Below are 21,407 nucleotides of genomic sequence, written 5' to 3'. Positions count from 1 at the left end.
AATTATGGACTAAATTCTGCTTCAGATGACTCATGAAGAAACCAGACGTGGCCACAATCCAAAGAACACTGCCACTCTGAAACAAGGGCAGGCAACTAAGACCAAGCATTACTCGGTTAAAGATAACTCGAGACATCTGCAATATGAGAAGTAGGAAGGTCTCATCTGTACTCTGAAAAAGTATTCAGAAAAAGAACTGATGAGACTCATCAGTGGTTTTCTTATTTTGCCTTGTCACTAGAACTAAGCAAAATTGATTATGCTCCATTTTGCTCACTTTTCTGTATAAACTAAACATCTTAGGGAACAAAATGTCAGGATGATGATCACAGGTATTGGAAGGGCTGATTATGTTCCTTTGGTTTTGTCCTGGTTTTGGCTGGGATAGGTTTAAATTCACAAAGATAAGTTTTGAATAAAGCACAGGACATTCTTAGTAGGGATACAAGAACAATAACTCAAAAAGCTTTTCACAGATTAATATATGTCAAACACTCTAGCTTCAACGCATATTTAAAAAATGCCTAGCTGTAAATATTGTATTTTCTGTTGCTAGGTTTTCTACTGGATCTACTCCACTTTTGGAAATTCAAAACAAAAGTTAGAGGAAAAATACTACAGATATTTCACTACAGACAGCACAAGTAGTGTTCTCCTGTATCCTTCCAGCTGCAGGGAATGATGAGGGAAGAAACAGGAAGAGCCAGCAGATCAATACCTGGCTCCAAGCCTGGTGTCACCAGCAAAATTTTGCAACTGAGGGACAGTGTGCTAGCGAGGTCCTTCGGTCTGCTGTCTCAGTAGAGGTAGGGAATGGAGATCCATGCGGCAGCAAAGATGCAAGGGTTATGGATGTGTTAGTAACCACAGAAGCACCTGAGAATGGTCACGTAGGAATTAGGGCTTCTGCCCCCAAAAAAGGTGGTGGGATTAATAGCCCAACTGAAGTGCATCTACACCAATGCATGCAGCATGAGCAACAAACAGGAGGAGCTGGAAGCCATTGTGCTGCAGGAAAACTTCGATATAGTTGCCATCACAGAAACATGGTGGGATGACTCGCACAACTGGAGTGCTGCAGTGGATGGCTATAAACTCTTCAGAAGGGATAGGTGAGGAAGGAGAGGCGGTGGGGTAGCCCTGTATGTTAGGGAGTGCTTCGACTGTCTAGAGCTTAATGATGGTGACGATAGGATTGAGTGTTTATGGGTAAGAACCAGAGGAAGGCCAACAAAGCAGATATGGTGGGAGTCTGTTATAGACCACCCAACCAGGATGAAGAGGCAGACAAAATATTCTATAAGCAGCTGGGAGAAGTCTCACAATTGCTAGCCCTTGTTCTCGTGGAGGACTTCAACTTACCAGATGTCTGCTGGAAATACAATACAGTGGAGAGGAAACAGTCTAGGAGGTTCCTGGAGCGTGTGGAAGATAACTTCCTGATGCAGCTGGTGAGTGAGTGAGCCAGCAAGGGAAGGCGCCCCGCTGGACCTGTTGTTTGCGAACAGAGAAGGACTTGTGGGTGATGTGATGGTTGGAGGCCATCCTGGGCATAGCGATAACGAAATTACAGAGTTTTCGATTCTCAGAGAAGTAAGGAGGCGGGTCAGCAGAACTGCTACCTTGGACTTCCAAAGGGCAGGCTTTGGCCTGTTTAGGAGACTGGTTGACAGAGTCCCTTGGGAGGCAGTCCAGAGGGGCAAAGGAATCCAGGAAGGCTGGACATTCTTCAAGAAGGAACTCTTAAAGGCGCAGGAGCAGGCCGTCCCCATGTGCCGAAAGACGAGCTGGTGGGGAAGAAGACTGGCCTGCCTGGAACTCAAGAGAAAACAGGAGAGTTTACGGCCTTTGGAAGAAGGGGCAGGCAAGTCAGAAGGACTACAAGGATGTTGTGAGGTTATGCAGGGAGAAAATTAGAAGGGCCAAAGCCCAACTAGAACTTAATCTGGCTACTGCCATAAAAACCAATAAAAATGTTTCGTAAGTACATTAGCAACAAAAGGAGGACTAAGGAGAATTTCCATCCTTTATTGGATGCAGGGGGAAACACAGTGACAAAGGATGAGGAAAAGGCTGAGGTACTTAATGACTTCTTTGCCTCAGTCTTTAATAGTAAGACCAGTTGTTCTCCAGGTACTCAGCTGCCTGAGCTGGAAAACAGGGACGGGGAGCAAAATGAAGCCCCCATAATCCAAGGGGAAATGGTTAGCACCCTGCTACACCACTTAGACACACACAAGTCTATGGTGCCAGACGGGATCCACCCACGGGTACTGAGGGAGCTGGCGGAAGTGCTCACCAAGCCACTTTCCAACCTTTATCAGCAGTCCTGGCTAATTGGGGAGGTCCCAGTTGACGGGAGGTTAGCAAATGTGATGCCCATCTACAAGAAAGGCTGGAAAGAGGATCCGGGGTACTACAAACCTGCCAGTCTGACCTCGGTGTCAGGGAAGGTTATGAAGCAGATCATCGTGAGTGCCATCACGTGGCACATACAGGACAATCAGGCGATCAGGCCCAGCCAGCATGGATTCACGGAAGGCAGGTCCTGCTTGATCAACCTGATCTCCTTCTATAACAAGATGACGCGCTTAGTGGATGAGGGAAAGGCTGTGGATGTTGTCTACCTAGACTTTAGTAAGGCCTTTGACACCGTTTCCCACAGCATTCTCCTGGAGAAACTGGCTGCTCATGGCTTGGACAGGCATACTCTTTGCTGGGTGAAAAACTGGCTGGGGGGCCAGGCCCAAAGAGTGGTGGTGAATGGAATTAAATCCAGTTGGGAGCCGGTCACAAGTGGTGTTCCCCAGGGCTCAGTACTGGGGCCAGTTCTGTTCAATATCTTTATCAATGATCTGGACAAGGGGATCGAGTGCACCCTCAGTAAGTTTGCAGATGACACCAAGTTGGGCGGGAGTGTTGATCTGCTTGAGGGATCTGGACAGGCTGGATTGATGGGCTGAGGCCAACTGTATGAGGTTCAACAAGGCCAAGCGCGGGGTCCTGCACTTCGGCCACAACAACCCCATGCAACGCTACAGGCTTGGGGAAGAGTGGCTGGAAAGCTGCCCAGGGGAAAAGGACCTGGGGGTGCTGATTGACAGCCGGCTGAACATGAGCTGGCAGTGTGCCCAGGTGGCCAAGAAGGCCAACGGCATCCTGGCCTGTATCAGAAAGAGTGTGGCCAGCAGGAGCAGGGAGGTGATCGTGCCCCTGTACTGGTGAGGCCGCACCTTGAATACTGTGTTCAGTTTGGGGCCCTTCACTACAAGAAGGACATTGAGGTGCTGGGGCGTGTCCAAAGAAGGGCAACGAAGCTGGTGAAGGGTCTAGAGCACAAGTCCTATGAGGAGTGGTTGAGGGAACTGGGGTTGTTTAGCCTGGAGAAGAGGAGGCTGAGGGGAGACCTTATCGCTCTCTACAACTACCTGAAAGGAGGTTGTAGCGAGGTGGGTGTTGGTCTCTTCTGCCAAGTAACAAGAGGAAATGGCCTCAAGTTGCACCAGGGGAGGTTTAGATTGGATATTAGGAAAAATTTCTTCACAGAAAGTGTTGTCAAGCATTGGAACAGGCTGCCCAGGGCAGTGGTTGAGTCACCATCCCTGGAGGTATTCAGAAGATGTGTAGATGTGGTGCCTAGGGACATGGTGTAGTGGTGGACTTTGCAGTGCTAGGTTAATGGTTGGACTCGATGATCTTAAAGGTCTTTTCCAACATAAACGATTCTATGATTCTGTGATTATGCCTGCAATTTTCTTTGTATCTACATTGATATGACTAAGCATGCAATATGTGTCATAATACAACCTGTTCAATACTTCTGCAAGTTCTTTTGAACTGTTTTGTAAATTAATTGCTGAGCACAATTAAGGTCTGAATAGAAATAGCTGTTTCTCATGGAAACCTTACGCATATTCTTTGGTTTTCCCCCTTGAAAATATGAAGAAAGCTAGTTTTAGTTAAATTATTCCATATTTATCAGACCGCTGCTGCCAAGAATATGAAGGATCTAAAACTTCAAATTAATGGCAGGAGAACAATCAGTTGTCACTGCAATCAGAGGAAGATAATGACCCTCATATGCACTGATATCCTTAGGAGAATATTAGGCAAAATCTGTATTTCAAACTCTAGCATATAATTTTAAATCATGTTACTTCTTAAAACAACTTTTCTACACTACCAACAGCCACAGTTATCTTACTAACAGTTTTGACATCTAGGAGAGATCCACAATTCACAAACTTGACAGGAAATTGTCTCTTGTTTTCCTTTAGGTTAGTGCCTCCATGCTTAGTCAAAAGTTCAACAACAAACGTGAAAGCTGGTGCAAGGAAGGGAGCAGGAACACGTGGCTGTGGCATGGAGGTCTATGACCTCTCCATTTGGCCAGCAATCAGCTGTGAGATAGAATGAACAACCCAAATGCAGCTGAGCTTCATACAGTTTATCACACATAGCAGTTGCTGAGTTTATGGGGCTAATGACATTTTTCATGCAATTAATCTCCTGATCTGAATACAGGGCTATAGAGATATGACTGCAGATAAACTTTGACCTCTTTGCTGTTTCTCCTAGCAGGTACAGTTTTAGAATGGATGCTTTATTGTAAGAATAAAGATTATCTTCAGATATCAGTAGACAAGTGAGAAAGCCTAAAAATAGTGCTGTTGGAATTTTCTCAAACTTATAGATGAATTCCCTGAAAGTGGTAAATTGCTCAGTCTAGTAATCCATATTTGATTTAAGGAAAAAAGATCTCGATAGATTCTGATGATCTTAGGGGTGGGTACAAAGGATCATGCAGCTCCAGCCATCTACCTACTTCTAGGGGACACAGCACTATGTAGAAACTCACGATTAACATTACCCCTCTCTCTGAAAAGAAAAGTTACAGTTGACAGAATCAGATTAAAAACATTAAGAAAATCACCAAACTTTATTTGGAAAGACTGCTCCAATAACTGACAAATTCTATAAAATGAAACTAGCAGCCAGTACTATTTGTACCATTTATATGGGATAGCATTTGGCAAAGAAGGGTTGTATGTATTCATATAGCTATAAATGCTGCCAGGAACATGACCATTTAATTAGGATAGACTAACCATTTGGCAGCAAAGAACAAAAGCAAGACCTAATTTATAACTTCAGATGAAAAAATGTTAAGTTAAAGTGTCTACAAAATGCACAAATAAGTTATCGATTCTTTGCAAAATTGTTCTGTAATATGGACACAAACTATACAATAGCAATCAGGAAGGCTCTTCATTTAAATAAGCATTGGCAACCCTTCACAAAGGATTAATACTGTCTCTGCCAATGGTTAGAAAACAAATTTCTTTTAATGCATACTCTACATGTTGTCTTTTCTTTCTTGCCAATTTAAAGCCTGCTTAAAAAAAGACAATCTTGGCTATAAAAGCAACGTTTTGGAATGTGCTTCAATATGATTGATCTGTCCTTGTTCTTTTGGCAACTTAGCTGAAGTATTTTTGTCAAATTTTATGATTTTATATGATTTGAAGTAATAAAGCATAACAGCCCCAAATTGATGACCTTAGAGAATTTTGTCTCTCTAAAAATGTATCACCATAACTATATTACAAACTTTAATTGTAAAATTATTTTTTTCAATTTTCCCAGCTGTTTTTGCAATTTAAGCATACTGTAAGAGACATGCTTTTTCCCCATCTGTGCTTTCATTTTTATATTTACTTTCTTCAAGAATACATGCCAGCCAAAGTCTTACAGAAAAAATAGAATGTTTCATGAAAAAAATCCCACGAAGAATCACTGAAATGCTATCAACTAACTATTCCTTCTTTCAAATCTGAATGTATTAATACCTCTTTCCCTCTCCCCTGCAACTTCCTTAAGATTCATTGATTGATTTACTCCCTCAAAAGCACAATTTCTGAAAGAAGATGCATTACTAATAGTCAGCTATTAGGTTTTGACAGTTACCTTGTCCAAAATAACCATCATGTAATCAAGGTTAACATATATCAACAGAAGTCTTATTCAATTTAATTGAATTAAAAAGAGATTAAAAATTGTCTTCCCATAACTAGCCGTGTGGCAAAGAAGAAATCTGGCAAATAATCCCTGCTGCACCTTCCGAATTTGAGCAAAATATTAGAGAAGACAGACATGCTGTACAAACCAAACTGCCAAGCTTCCGAACTCATGGATGAGGACTGAAGCATTTCAACCCTGTGCCCCTCCCTCTTGGAAATGCCCCAAGCCATTCTCCCCCATTCAGAAATTCTGAGTGTGCTACTGCTTATAAAGGAAGGAGGCTCCTTGGCAGGAGCTGATGAATAGCACTCTGCAAAAAAGTGTGCCACAAAGAACTGCAGTCTTCCAAAATGGCTGCTAATCCTCAGTGTTGTTGATGAAGCTCAGCCTTGGCTGCCTTAACTGGAGCCTGTATTGAAAAAGGATCTTCCAGCCTCCCTCCCAGGGAAACCCAAGAGCTTTGCTTTCCAAGAGTATGCAGTGGGAACATGTTCTGCTCTCGCTAAGTCAGTGGGAGATGATGGGCATTTTGGATGAAAGTAATTCTTTTATTCATCTTTGAAGAAGGATGAAAGTAAGCACCTGCCACTAAAAAAAATTATGAAATGTAGTTGTAAAAAGTCCTACTTTCTACAGTTTTGCATTGTATGATGAAGAGAGAGGGGAATATAAGCAAAGAGGGATGAGTGCATATCTTCGTTCGGATCAGGAAAAGAGATTTTATGATGTGTACATGCAGAGAATGCACAAAAGTGGGATGGGATTAGTGAATATGAAGGAAGAAACACAAGGGGTTTATGTAATCATGCTTTGTAGGATTTTTAGGGAAAAAAAACCCACAAGATGCTCCAAAGCCACTTAATAGGTCAATATCATTTTGATGCTTCATGTTGCTCTAAATTAGAATAAATGAGCCAGATCATGAAACTGGCTTTAAATCTTAAAATAAATCCCTTCTGATGTTCATATTTCATGTTTTCAAGTAAGCACAAATATTATATTCCCTAAGTTACTTATTTTTAATATTTTTAAGTTGAAAAACAAATGTGAAGACAAACTGTTGAACTGGAGTCAAGAGAATACTTTAATAATTTACAATATATCACATGAATGAGATATTATTTGAAAGAGGTTAGATACTTGGAGAGAGGCTTATACTTACAGATATTCAAATAAGATAAATTATGAAAATGCAGATCTGTGTGTCCAAACAAAACTGCTTTCTAAGGTTGCTAGCACAGTGACAAGGGGTATAAAAATCTGGCAACCAGAACCACCAGATGCCTTAAATTGTAATCACAGGTTTTGCGTACTGTAATCAGAGCAACCTTACAGCTGTGTGTAAGGTTTTAACTGGGCAATTGCCTAAGCCTACCGTAAAATGTTTACCTTACCTTTAAGCCCAGAATTAACTCATTTTCTAGAAGCGTGTTTTGGAATAACTCAGTGATAACATTTTCAAATAAGTTCTGTAATCCTATTTGCGGAGATGACTTTGCTCAGATTCTCATTCTAATCTCTCTCCAGTGAACAAGGAACCAACCTTGAAGAATGAAGTTTAATATCCACAATTATTTTATGAAAGAATCAAAGCTCTTGATCAATCTTCCTTTGTTCATCTATTTATTGCCTTCTTTCTTCTTTTTGTGGGCCTTTTTTCTAAATTAAAAAAGACGCAATATTTTCAATGCTTTCTCATATGGTAGCTCTCTGATACCTGAGATGTCTCACTCCTTTTTTTTCTCTGTATGTCCTTTTTTTGTTCCTTAATGTCCCTTCTAACTGCAGATGTGCATTGAGTCTGCCATGTGAGGCCATATCCTTGATCTTTATAAAGGCTTACAATACTTGACTGTGATACTGAGGTAAATAAAATGCATTCTGGAGATCTCTGTTTTCTTTTAACAGAGGTGCATTTGAGAAAAGGTCTTTTCCAAGTTGTCTGTAATGATGTCCAGTTCTCCAGCTTCAGTTGCTAAAGTTAATTTGGACTCATATAAATTGTTTAATCCCCAGATGTCTAGCCTTTTCAGAGGGACAGATATTAATTGTTGTTCTTGGTCTTCATGGAGCAGCATCTAACTTTAGTGAAAAATTACTTATTTTTATCTATATAAAAGCCTTCAGAATTTTGCACATCTCCTTGGACTATGGTGCACTAAATACTATCTTGCACTGCTTTTTAAATTAAATGATCACTATGCTCTGACATCTTATAGCCTAATCAACAAGGACCAAACATGTCCTACTGTTACTACGCAGTTAAAAACCACTGATCTTACTTCAACAGAAAAGAAGCAGCTGACCTAAAAGATGTCACTAAAGTTTAAAAATTTCCAACATGTTTGGTCAAATTAGGTTTGTCTCTGGGTGGGGAAGCTTTTGAAAATAAGGAATATCCAGAAGCAAAAGGTAACATTTAAGGACTGATCCTGTGAATAGGGAAGAACTCCAATTGCCAGAGTGTGATGGCAGTTGAAGATACCCATGTTAAATTATCATGCCAAAACCCAGTTGATTTTATGCTCACTTCTAGTATTCAAAGAGCTTATTACACAAAGAATACCTAAAGGCTGTCTAAAGGCTACTTTTAAATCCTTGTGGTACATCTGGGAAGTAAGTACACTTCTGCAGCAGTATAGTAGATGTGGGTCAAAGCTTGTGCCAGACCCGAAATCTCTGATGTGCATTGCAGTTCACCAGCTGCATGGGGAGAATGGAGTGAACACACAAATACTGCTTTGAACGTTTGGTCACACTGGATGAAAAGAAATAATGCTTAATTCAAACTAAGAATATACTTCCAGTTTTAGAGGTTTTAACTTCTTACTACATCCTATTTTCTTCATTTGTCACTTTTACAAAACAATTGTGAAGTCAGAAATAAAAAATCCAGTCCTTGCTTCAGTAATATTTAAGGGGGAAACATTCCAAGCTGATAGATCCGGCAACTGATTTTTAGCTGGTCAGAAGTGGAATGACTATATCTGAACAGTGGTTTGGTAGAATATTAAATCATAAGCTGCTTTTTCCTCACTGCTGTAGAAAATGGACATACAATAATGTTCAAAGCTCCTCCTCACTACAAGCCATTATTCATATGAAGATTGTATTCTCAAAATAATCTTTTTAAAAAATCAACCTGTTTTACCATTTTACTTAGATAGGAATTGGTGGTATTTCATAATGTGTGCTTAATGACACTAGCTATTTGTTGCTAGCTAGTATCCTCTTTGTAGGTACAGCATGAAGCTCAAAAATCATTATGGTTCTCTTGCTAGAACAATGTTGGAGTGAAACAGAAGTTTGATTCTAGAAATTTCTAGAAATTTCGCCAGTCAATGGAAAAAAAGAAATCATGTGGCTGGGATTTTTAACAGAGAGTTCAAACATAAGCAATGACTCATGAAAGAAATATGAAATATTTGCAAAGTTATTGAGAAAATGATATTAAAGAAGTATGGAGAAAAATCAGACTGCTTTTGGATAATCCAGAAATGTGGAAAGAAAGACTTCATAAAAGGTTATCTGAATTTTCTCCTTCCTACTAATTTTCTTATTGCCTTCCTTGAAAGCAGTGTACTCTTATAAAATGACTACCAAAAAAATCCTTATTAGTTTAGAAATTACTTTGGAATCAAGTATTTAAACCAGTTTTTGCATTCCTAAATATTAAGTATTTAAGGTATTTATAGGTTTTCTTACTGTTTCATGTCTTTATTTGAAATTCTCTCTGATAAAAATGTGCACACAACAGTGTTAAATGACATCTGACCTCTTCTCTGACTTCTAGCCATGTGATGAAAAATGCTTTTGAAAATATTTAAATCTAGATACAGGAAGATGACTAAACTCCTAAGCTTTTGTCTTCTAAAAAATTCCCATGGCTGCCAAAGCTGGTGAAGCTCCTCTGATGGTTACAATGGTGGGAGCAGTAAGGCAGAAAAGCTTCCAAGTGCCCACAAGCATTGTCACCGCCGCGCCTTCTACCTACAAATCCCTGCAAATCTCTGTCCCTGCCTTTAGAAAATGGGTGGCCACACATTCCTTATCATATTTGCCCTTCCTCTCACAGAGCTTAACAGGGGGAAACCTCACATAAACGCATAACAGACAAGGAACAAATTTGTTTAGCAAGGCAGCCAGCAGACTTACTGTACTACCCCCCCCCCAACATTTAAAGAATGCAACTATCTTCTCTCTTTCCTTTCCCATGTAGCTTGAGAATTACATCCAAGACAGTATGAAGAAAGAAATGGTAGAGATCCAGCAAACTGCAGTGCAGAACCAGACTGCAGTAATGATTGAAATAGGCACAAACTTACTAAATCAAACAGCTGAACAGACCCGCAAATTAACAGATGTTGAAGCACAAGTAAGTAATGAATTTGAACCTAAAAATGCTTCTGCGTCCCAAGCACCTACAACTATATATTTAACACAGTTTAGTGTTACACTATTCAGTTCAACAGTTACAAGTCAATCATTGTAATCATCAGCTCTGCCCACCTTAAGGAAACATTAGTATTTGGTAATACATAGTTCCATCTCAAGCTCGCTGTTGTCACTTGAAAGACTTCCATTACGGCAGGATTTGAAGTATGTCCAGCAAGACAATTGTTACATTCATCTTTAAAGATAATGTACTTTAAAATAGTAGAGGATATCCAAGCATCAATTGGGTACTAGTATGCTTTTATACAACCCTTGTTGTATATCTCTGTTGATTATTCACCTCTCACCACCAGATCTTAGCTGAAGGAGAGTTCCTTCAAACTTTGCCTTTGTTCCACTTATCAGGCTAATTGCTTTTTTACATTTAATTTTTTTGGTATTTTTAAAATTGTTTTATCAATAAAAATTCATCTTTTTAATGAATGTTTTCACAGATACTAGAAGTGGGGTAACAGTTCATTTCAGCACAATGCACTATAGTATTGTTATTTATCAGAGGAGTAACTAAACCAGAGATGAATCAGGAAAAAAGGAATTAGAAGGAGGCTACTAGAAAAGTATATTCACACAGAAGTAAACTTGCCTACTCTACATATTATTCTCTAAATGATTTCAAACAAAAAAAAATGTAATGGGTTTAATTATTGTGTTAATTGAAAAGCATTAACTACAATAAGACATTCTGTGAAATACAATGTAATTTTTAATATGTTCTAAGGACAAGTCCAATCCATGTAGAAAAGTGTGTATTTATAGTTTTGCTAACATGGTAGGAAAATTCAGATATGTAACTCCCAAAAGAAAGAGTGAATGTAGTATGTAGCATATAACATTTTATATAATGTAAATAGCATGCAAAACCTAAAATCCTTGTTAGACATTTTACTATCTGTATAATTCATCCAATGATTCTGTTACATTTTTTAACCTAAAACAAGCCTTTGTGAACTCTTTGATAAACTGATAGTTCGTAACTCACAGGCGTGCTAAATTCAACTTTCTGATTGTATTATTCAGGAGCCCAGTATTTTGCACATGTTGAGAGAATGTATTTATTCATTGACAGTAATGTCTTTATGGAAATTATTCAATTATTTTCTGATTAGAGGAAGAAAATCATCACTGTAACTTTCCTTCTCTGCTTGAAATTACTGGTGACTGGGTTAAGGGCTTAATTAACAACATAAGGAAATTAACCAAACAATTGCTCTCTCAAGGACACTTACTTTTGGTAATAGTTTTCAATTACACTTAAGTGTGAAATCATGTCCTGAATGACTGTTTAACATGAAGGACATGAGTAATCAATTCTTCCTGCCAACGAAAGCCAAATTCTACTGATTTAAAAAAAGCTGTTCTAAAACAATGAGAAAATATTTCTAGAAAACATGCCTCAAGTAATGCAATCTGATACAAACCAAAAAGTATCTTCCATGTTTCCTAATATCTGCATTTCTTCATTTAGAGATGCAAATAAATTTAGACAGTGAACAATACATATAGAAAAGGTAACATTAAAATGCAAGGAATGAGTTGACAGAAGTGTGGTCACATGATAAACACTTTAAAATATAATTTGGGATTAAGGAAAATAGCTAAAAGGGAACTACCTAGCAATTTCAGGATTTCAGCCAGTGAGAGATATGCAAAATACTTTCTTTCTACACCACATTGAGAAAACAACTCAAATTATTCTCTGAACAACAACCATAATAGTTCCAGTAATGAAATAAGAATATCGTAACAGAGGGGAAGGTATGACAGCAAAACTAAAGTACACAGTAACTCTCAGCCACTGACCAGAAATGTAGCATACTACTGAAATATTCCCAAAGATACTTGTTAGTGTAACAACAAAATTAGTGCAACTCTGTGTATTCGTCTTCGTTCTAATTCTATGAGCATTTGTGCCCAAATTAAGTGTTCAAAAATATTTTTTTAATTATAGGCTTAAATAGAGATTTGCATGATTTCACAACATAAAGAAATTACAATCTATTTAGAAGTAGTATCTTGATTTTCCAATATTTTTATAAATTTTATTTAGGTATTAAACCAGACAACCAGACTTGAACTTCAGCTTTTGGAACACTCTCTTTCAACAAACAAACTAGAAAGACAGATTTCAGATCAGACCAACGAGATAACGAAATTACAAGAAAAAAACAGGTAAGTTTGCCTATCAACCCAATAAAACACTATTCCCTGAAGTGCCCTTCTAATGGTTTTAGAAACCAATGTACTCAAGCAGGAAAATAAGGCCTTGTACAGAAGCTCCCCACACCCAGCTATGCTCATTACAAAGGTCATATATTATTTAAGGCCTAGAGAATCATGCAGGTTTATTCTTCTTGTGTTCTGTTTCTATATCATTCTTCACTATCTAAAGTTCTCCTTTATATGAAAGACTCAAGGTTAAAACTGAAATACTTCTCAGTACTTCAGTTGTAGCCAATTCATATTCTTTAGACTTATCCAGATGAAGTTATGGATTATATAGCCTGACTCAAACTAACCCAGTGCAACCACATCTCTAAAATTTTATTTCCATGTAGTACACAGCTATCCTAATACACAATCAGGTCATTGCCACAATTTTTTTCTAACCTGGTCAGAAAAGTCAAATACCACTCATATTCAATGTTTCTTACTAGTCAATCTTTTGAAATTCAGACCGATAACCAACTCCTGTCCATTTCTGTACTCAGCTGTTGTCCAACGGCTCATACCTTTCTTCAGCTAGTTTCATTTTCACATCACCAGGGTCTTATTTTACTTTTGGCAATAAATATTTTACAGAGAAATCTAAAAGCAGCAATAACAGTAAGTTTTCTCCTTCAAAGCCGTGTTTTTCAATGAGAACCATATGTGCAAAGTGCTTTTTATTTTAAAAGAATTAGCTTAAAAAAAACAGGAGGCATGTTTTGACATTTTTGTTCACTACTCTACTACATTTATATATGCTCCCTAAAGGTTTTATCTACCAGCTTAATAAAAACAAGCATCCTTATCAGATGAAAAGCAAAGTAAATACTGAATTTTTAAATGTCACTTTTTTTGGTGTTGAACTCAGCAGACTTTTAGACTACCCTTGTAAAACCCACGTAAACACAAAAGCATTGTTTTTCACCTAACAAAAGACGATCTGACATCGAGTTAATCTGCTTGATACATAATTACAAGGTTCAGGACTTTTTTCAATAACAGTAATGGATTTTAGATTAACTTCTCCCTTCTGGCCATGCATCTTTTAACATCAGCTTTCTCAGAATCTGCATCAGAACAATTACCAATGAAATAATTTTCCAGCCATTCACCTACTCACACCAGCTCCAGAATTGGAGATGGGGAACACATCTTCAAGTAACTATTTACAGGTTTCCCTGTCTTAACACCGTAACATTAATTTCTTTTAAGAATATATTTTATTATGATATAGGACATTTGAAAAGTTCCTAGGATTATCTTTTAATGACTTTCATCTTTTAACTGGATAAAACATGAAATCCTTCACTATTATGCCTAAACTCTGAGAGAATGGTATTCAAGACACTTCATATTCATAAGTAATGGTTACTTTGGGTCTACATCCATTTTATACTCCTTGTACTTCTAGCACTACTATCCTTTTTTCAGGACCAAACTGTATCTTTGCTTTCATAATGTTGACTTATCAAACACCCAATTGTTACACTTTAAAAGCCTGTGATACAGACTATACTCTATAATGTTGTTTATTAATGTACTAATTAGTTAAGTAATATATTAAAGCATACATATTAAACTAAATTCGGCTTTCATTAGTTTTCTACTGCATGCATGGCATCAGAGAATGAAGTTGAGTACTTATGAAGAAAGAAACTTTGCAACAGGCTTGATTCTCTTGACATCAGCTCAAAATTGTTTCTGAGGAGCCTAATTGTAATCTTTTATTTAGCTTTCTAGAAAAAAGAGTTCTTGAGATGGAAGACAAGCACACACTTCAGTTGAAGTCAATAAAAGATGAAAAAGATCAGCTTCAAGTCCTAGTAGCCAGACAGAATTCTATTATAGAAGAACTAGAAAAACAGTTAGTTACAGCTACAGTAAACAACTCAGTTCTGCAAAAACAGCAACATGATCTGATGGAGACTGTTCATAACTTGCTTACTATGATATCTACACCAAACTGTAAGTAAAAGCAGACACGTTTATATCAGTTGAGTGACACTCCCTAATTTGTGTACATTATTACCTATAAAGCCTTACAACCAATTTCCCCACACTTCTGCTTCTCAAAAAGTATTTTTTTTTTCCATAAATTCTGCATCTGAGTTAACTAACCTATTTTTTAGGGGCGGGGAGCAACCACAACATTTATGTGGTTTCTTTTCAACATTTTGCTCATCTTCTGTGGTTTATATTGGTTTGCCTGCCCACTTCTCCTGCGGTTCAACAAAATACAGAGATGCCAAATATCATTCATCTCACATGGCATTCATTCATCTGGCGATACACACTCCCTTCACCATATATCTAGGTTAGACTGCATGATGTAGGCCTGTAGCTTTTCTTCCTGACTCACAAAGGTGGCTTCTGCCACCTCTCATTGCTCTATGCACATAGAGTTGATCAAAGAAAGGACAAATTATATTGGCTATTAAAGGCAAAGGAATCAGCACTGGCCCAGTTTTTAGCACCTGTGTATGCCCCAAACAACAGAAAGCACCAGCCCAGGGCAGCAGGTACTCCCAAAAGTCCTCCAGTCTTTCACTGAAGCTTCCCTATTCATCCCCCAAATCCCTCAGCCTAGCAAATTTTATAGGCAATAACCTCACCCCTAAATGCCTGACAGCCCTGCAACAAATCATAGCCACTGGGCATAACTTCCAAATTTATGCAGATTCACACGGTCCACAGAAATCCCCCACAAACCATAAGCTGAAGGTTATGGCTAAACAGGATTTAAACAAATGAACAAATTCCTTACTTTGAATTTCATGTCTGATAGAGAACTTTGACAAATTAAGAAGGTATAGCTGTTCTATATAAAAGAGTAAAGAATCTGGCATGTTTGCCTGTAAAGTTCTCAGGGCTGGAAATACACAAGCATATAGAACCTCTAAAAAAAGGATTTAAAATTAAATATTAGGAAAATTTTAATATAGTTGTCATTACAATTTAAAAGATAGTATAGATGGACTATGCTACATTACTGTAAGTTGGATCACAAAAAAGGAAAAGGGTGTTCGGAAGTCCTTGCTTTCAGTAATGTCCTAAATAATAATGATGTAGGTTTTTATCCCAAGTTTTTTGTCTTAATAACTGACACTATTCCCTTAAATACCATTACCAAGGCTGTACATGCTCCTGCCGATGTTATCTGCTATGCTAGTGCACAAATAAGTAAACAAGTCAAAGACATGTTGGCTACAACACTGTTAAACCCAGAGTGGAAAAAATAATGAATGTTTGCCAAAAAGACAAAATTAGCAGGGAAAGCTTCTAAGATAGTATACAAACAATAGAGTGTGGAAAAGCAATTAAAACACTGAACGTGTTATTTTTATATTTAAGGCAAAGCATGTAAACTGGTAAATAACTAATAAGCAAGCTAAAAAGAACATAACAAGCAACTGTAATATAAGCATATATTTATATGGCACCTGAAACTTTGTACTGACTGGCTGTGCTCGTTAGATTAAATTAAAAGGGAAAATACACAGAACCAACCCCAAAAGGGTCAAATATGAAATATCAGTCAGCAGGCAAAATGCCAGGAAATTCCAACCTCCATAGTTAATAAAGAACTGAACAAAAAGATGAGCCTTAGATTGTTCTGTAAAACAAGAAGGCTTAGGCATTTTAAAATGTATTTTTTACACAAATGAATTCCAGAGAGGCTGTTTCCTTAGTGGGTTGGGCTGAGCTACCAAACTTCAGCTTGGTACGTACAATGTTGTTCCTGCTCAGCACAGGGGCAAAAAAACTAGCTAAAACTTTGTAAAAGTAGTTATTCCAGTCAGCTGTATTATCAAAGATTTCATAACTCTTATGTTAGATTTCATAATTTTAGAGTACTGGCCAAAGGTCATTATTAATATAATCAGTTGCTAGTTAAATATGTTTTTAATAGTAGTTAATGCATGCACAGGTTGTAATGCATGTAAGAGTCCAGCAAAGGCAATGAATGGAAGCAGAAACTGTTCAACCAATGAGATGCGCTATCCTAAGTTTTCTTATTCAACATATTAATAAGTGTCATCACTTTTCAACCTATCAAGCTACCATGCTCATATCAGAATAATGTCTCTAAATAATATAAAGTAACAACACACATAATTAATACCTTGATCTGTCATTTCTTTCAGGACCAGGCGTATTTTTCAGAACTGCAAAGCTTTAAGCTGATTACGTCATTAATTGCTTCTTAGTAACTTTTATTCATCTCCTCTTAATGCCTTCAATTTCTATTGTATTTTTAGCAGCTAAGAACAACTTCATAGCTAAAGAGGAGCAAATCAGCTTCAAAGACTGTGCTGAAGCTTTCAAATCGGGACTGACAACAAGTGGAATCTACACTTTAACAGTTCCAAACACTGCACAAGAAAAGAAGGTAGGATGGCTATAAAGTGCTACCTATACATACTGTGTGTTAATAAGTTATTTGATGTGGTAAATATGCTATTTTAAAGGCTAGTTAATAGTGCTGTTTTTAATGAGCATTTCATCACTTACAGATCTGAGTATCTCACAGGAAGAAGAAAGTCCTTCAGGTGAAATTTTGGCTCAGTTGAAACGAATGAGCATTTTGTTGTTCACTTCAGCATGCCAGAATTTCGTTCTTTGTTTCCACATAATTAACGCAATTAAAGCAATATAGTACTGTAATTTCTTTATAAAATCTCTAACTCCAACACAATTGCTCTGCATGATCAGCAATCTCCTGTCTCCTCTAAGTTCTTAGTTCCTTTATATGCCCAAGTCCCTTCAGGTGGCAAAAGGAGGTAAAATCAGGGGCATGGAAGAGTACTCATGGGTGTGTATCATGTAAGCAATCTACTAGTATTGGACTCGTGTATGGATTCCAGTTCTTTGTTAAGCAGAGTTTTAAGGGCATTTGTGTAACAATTAGATTAGCAATTAGATCAGCACAACTCACGCTGGGTAACAGAGGACTTTCCTGGAAAATACTGCTCTGATTTAAATAAAAGGTGAGAGTTTGCAGTGGTTTCACTACATCAGTTTAAATTCCTCTGTGGATATTTTTTTCCGCTATGTGTTTAACTGAAATGAACTTCAATGTCCATCTAAGTTAAAGCAATACATCACACCTCTATAGAAGAGACCTTGAGCTAATAGCACTCAGTGGATGAAACACTGGATGCCTGACAGAGATGCTCCATCTACTGAAATAAATAAAATGATAAAGCTTCAGATAGTATAATTCAGTTGAAACAATCAATAAAATCTGAAAGGGAGAAAAGTCCCAGGTGGATTGTGAGGACAAAGAACCAAAAACTGCAGTGAGCATTCTGAGGAGAGGGGCTCAAATGATGAATGTTTGTTTCCAGACACAGCAGGCTGAGAAGGCGAATATAAACAAAAATGCTTAATATATTTCTTAGACAAACACTAAGTAATTTTCTAATGTTTTTATTTTATAATTTCATATTGTAGACATTTCCTTACAAAAAAGGAAGTATTTTATGGAATTCCTAAGGCTCTACTTTATTATATCAGAAATACTTGGGGGGAAAAAACCTAACAGAAAATGTACAAAAGCAGAGAAAAATGAGGGGACATGTGGAAAAGCAATTGGTAAAACTCTGACAGAGAAAGCATTTTTTTTCCCAAGTTTTCATAGCAAAGGTTTAGAAATTAAGTTCACCAGTGACTAGGCTTTGAAGTGCCAGAACTTCATCTAGCCCAAGCCAGACTTTGTGATTTTTACCCTTACAAAGCTCTCAACTAAAGGAAATAAACAATTTGTTTGGGTAAGATCTATAAAATACAATACATAAAACCTGCAATTTTTGCAGATATCATCTAGAGAAATGATGATATCTGCAGTTTGCTTCTCTTGGGGAAAAAAAAAAAGACACTGGTTTTCCTTTGGAATAGTCTAGTTTATATTCAATACATCTGTTTCACAAGAAAATTAGTTACATAAGATGCAATAAAGTGTTTTATTACACATGAAGCAGAATAGTATTTAAATAGCATAGATATCTACAATCACAATTTTAAATGCTAAAGGAGATGCAAGCTACTGCATCTTTAAAGTAATATATTGCAGCAGTCTTTGTTAGACATCTCAAGAAGGGTGACATTCCTTGAATCTCTTAATATTACTTGTCTCAAGCTTTTACCTTTGGTTTTAATTTTACTGTCAAATATAATATACAGAGCATGCATATTTTCTAAAAGCAGACACAAGTGCATGCCATATTACAGAATGAAAATTTCTGTCATAAACTTTAACACTGCATTTTCAGAGCCATAAATGTTTAGGCAACTTATATGATCTGAGAAGCCAGAGCAACACACATTTCTACAAAGCTAAAACCGACCAAAATATTCTATCCCTGAAACAAAAGTACAATCACAAATTTCCTAGACTATAAAATATTAAATGCTTTACATTTGAACATAGAGGCTTAAAATGCCTAACAAAATACCCATTTTGGTAATTTACTAGGTTAAAAAAAGTAGTTAAAATGTAATAATTTAATTAAATTAGTAATTCATTTAATAATATTAGAGAATTTTAATCTTATTCTGCCCACTTCAGGTAGAATGAAAAAGACACTTAAAAAGACAGTGAACGTTTTGCGTGACATGAAAAATAAGAGACTAAAAAGTTTTAATCTGATGCAGATTTTTTATACAAATACAAATGCGTAAGAGGAGTTGTCAAGGGAAGTGAAGGTTTAGGGATAATCAACACGTTACTCCATTTTCAACTGTTTATGATGTGGATGGCCACTCGGACCAGGAAACAGAATGACCTTTTTTATTTGCCAAAAGTGCTGCACTGCTGTTTATGTTTTCGTCTTTTCCTCTTGTAACACCTTCTGACCTCCCAACAGGCTTATAAACAACTTCTGTGTAATCTGTAACTGATCCCACTTTACTAATTTGTCTCCCATCATAATCCAAAACTGAAGAATTGCATACGAGAGCTGAGAGGAAAACAATTATTTCATTCCATTAATATTTTCAAGCTTTCAAGCTTTCCTGTTCTGCACCAGGACAAAAGCTAAGTCCTTTTAAAAACACTGAGGAAAAACAGCAAAAGACTGCTGACACACGGAAAAATGGCAGAGGCAAACCCATGAAAAGTCAATAGCTTCATGTTTACAGCAGTTACCTGAATCAATTAACCTCCTGGTCTTAACCAGGCAGAATAGTTGAGTGTGGATGACGCTAATATATTAGCTCAACCGTTACCACAACTATTACCGACATATTACCCGAAATCTTAAAATAGTGGCTGAAGCAGTGGCTAAGCTCTTCCCCATTTCCACCCCTGCTGAGCTGAATTTTCATCCTAGAATCGACACACATTCCAAGCCAAGGCCTTTTTAATCAAAACTTTCTTGCAGAAAGTGTGTTGGGCAAGTTTGAATTTACCAACAAAAATGGTTTTGCGTAACTTTCCTAAAAACTGACCATCCAGACAACTAGCTAGTCATTTCAAAAGGAGCCCATGCCATCTAAAATACACATACAAAATTGTTTCCAATCCCAAGCATTAAAAAAGAGCATATGTGTAGCTTCTCCAATACAGTAAGAGGTCAGATGAGGAGGTTTTTTTTGTGAATTTTAGAAGTCTCATAATCTCTCTTTTTTCACTGGTAACTGGTATTAGGTTAAATTACATTATAAGCCACGCGTGTAGCTATTTTTTCCAGAACAAGAAAACTAAGACCGCAATTCTTATCTAGTTACATCTCTAGGAGCTAGAGATAGCAGAATACAAAATCTTTGAACATCATGACTCAAAAGTGTTCAGACAACAGCCAAAAGTGAGGCAGAGGGAAACTGCACAGATGTGGCAACCGCGCTTGCTTTGGTATAAAAACTGTAGTGGATCTTCATCCTGTTAACTCAGCCAGAGCCTTACCATTCAGAAAGTAGGTCTGAAAAGACTTATACCCCAAATATCTTAATGTACAAGAAAAAAGAAGAAAAATTACTTGCTCTGAAAGTCAACTTCCTAGACAGTGAAGACATCAAATTGACTGCTCACAGCTTACGTGCTTATAATCTTTGGAAAATGGACTACTTCTGGTTACACATACCTTACAGCATTTTCAAAAATACAGCGCTGATCTTTAGCTGAAGGTGAAAAATATAAACAGCTGACCTTAGCTCTCACAGTGCTACAGCTGCTAGAACTGTAAGTAGTGAAGCAGTTCACAAGATAAATCAAATATTCCCTCTGCCAATTTGTTGCAATTTGAGAGGCTAATCTCTTTATTCTTTTTGGCATCTGTTTGAAGACTCCTGCTGCCTGCCTAATCTTGGTATCTATTTTTACTAGTTTATGAAATGTTACATTTCTTCCTTTTGAATATAAAACCTAGGCTAGGTTGAAAGGTCAGCGAAGTTCTGTTCTAGTAATGAGTGTTAGAGAAAGCCGCATATGCGTATCATTTTACTGGAGAATGAAGATTTTTTTAAAAAAGAAGTTAGAGTCCAAATAAATGCTTCCTCTCCCCTCATCTTTCACATACATCATGAAGAAATTGTTCCCTCTGCAGACTGACAGAGCAATTTATTGTGTTTATTTTAAACTAAGCAAATCCTTTCCTTAATCTTCATTTTACTGAATAGCCTATCTCCATCCTTAAAATTACTTACGAATATACATCATTCAGTTAAGTATTTTTAGTAAAAAGTAATAAAAATATATCAACTTATTTCATTAATTTTCTTTCGGTAAT

General features: G+C 37.2%; 2 protein-coding genes across 3 annotated transcripts in view; one reads left to right on the top strand and one right to left on the bottom strand.

Moving 5' to 3' along the window:
- Positions 1-21,407, bottom strand: part of MCPH1 (microcephalin 1) — a 144,000-nt gene that overhangs the window by 58,854 nt on the left and 63,739 nt on the right. The gene's annotated exons all lie outside the window — the stretch shown is intronic.
- Positions 1-21,407, top strand: part of ANGPT2 (angiopoietin 2) — a 48,617-nt gene that overhangs the window by 16,194 nt on the left and 11,016 nt on the right. Inside the window, exons 2-5 of one of the 2 annotated variants that reach the window (XM_075145189.1) lie at positions 10,241-10,396; positions 12,524-12,645; positions 14,414-14,646; positions 16,941-17,071. In XM_075145189.1, the coding sequence (XP_075001290.1) occupies positions 10,241-10,396; positions 12,524-12,645; positions 14,414-14,646; positions 16,941-17,071 (642 nt within the window). The remainder of the gene's footprint in view (positions 1-10,240; positions 10,397-12,523; positions 12,646-14,413; positions 14,647-16,940; positions 17,072-21,407) is intronic. The other variant, XM_075145190.1, reaches the window with a different exon arrangement.

The sequence above is a fragment of the Calonectris borealis genome, chromosome 3, assembly GCF_964195595.1.
Source record: "Calonectris borealis chromosome 3, bCalBor7.hap1.2, whole genome shotgun sequence".
Taxonomy (NCBI): domain Eukaryota; kingdom Metazoa; phylum Chordata; class Aves; order Procellariiformes; family Procellariidae; genus Calonectris; species Calonectris borealis.
This window is presented reverse-complemented; position numbering and strand designations above follow the sequence as displayed.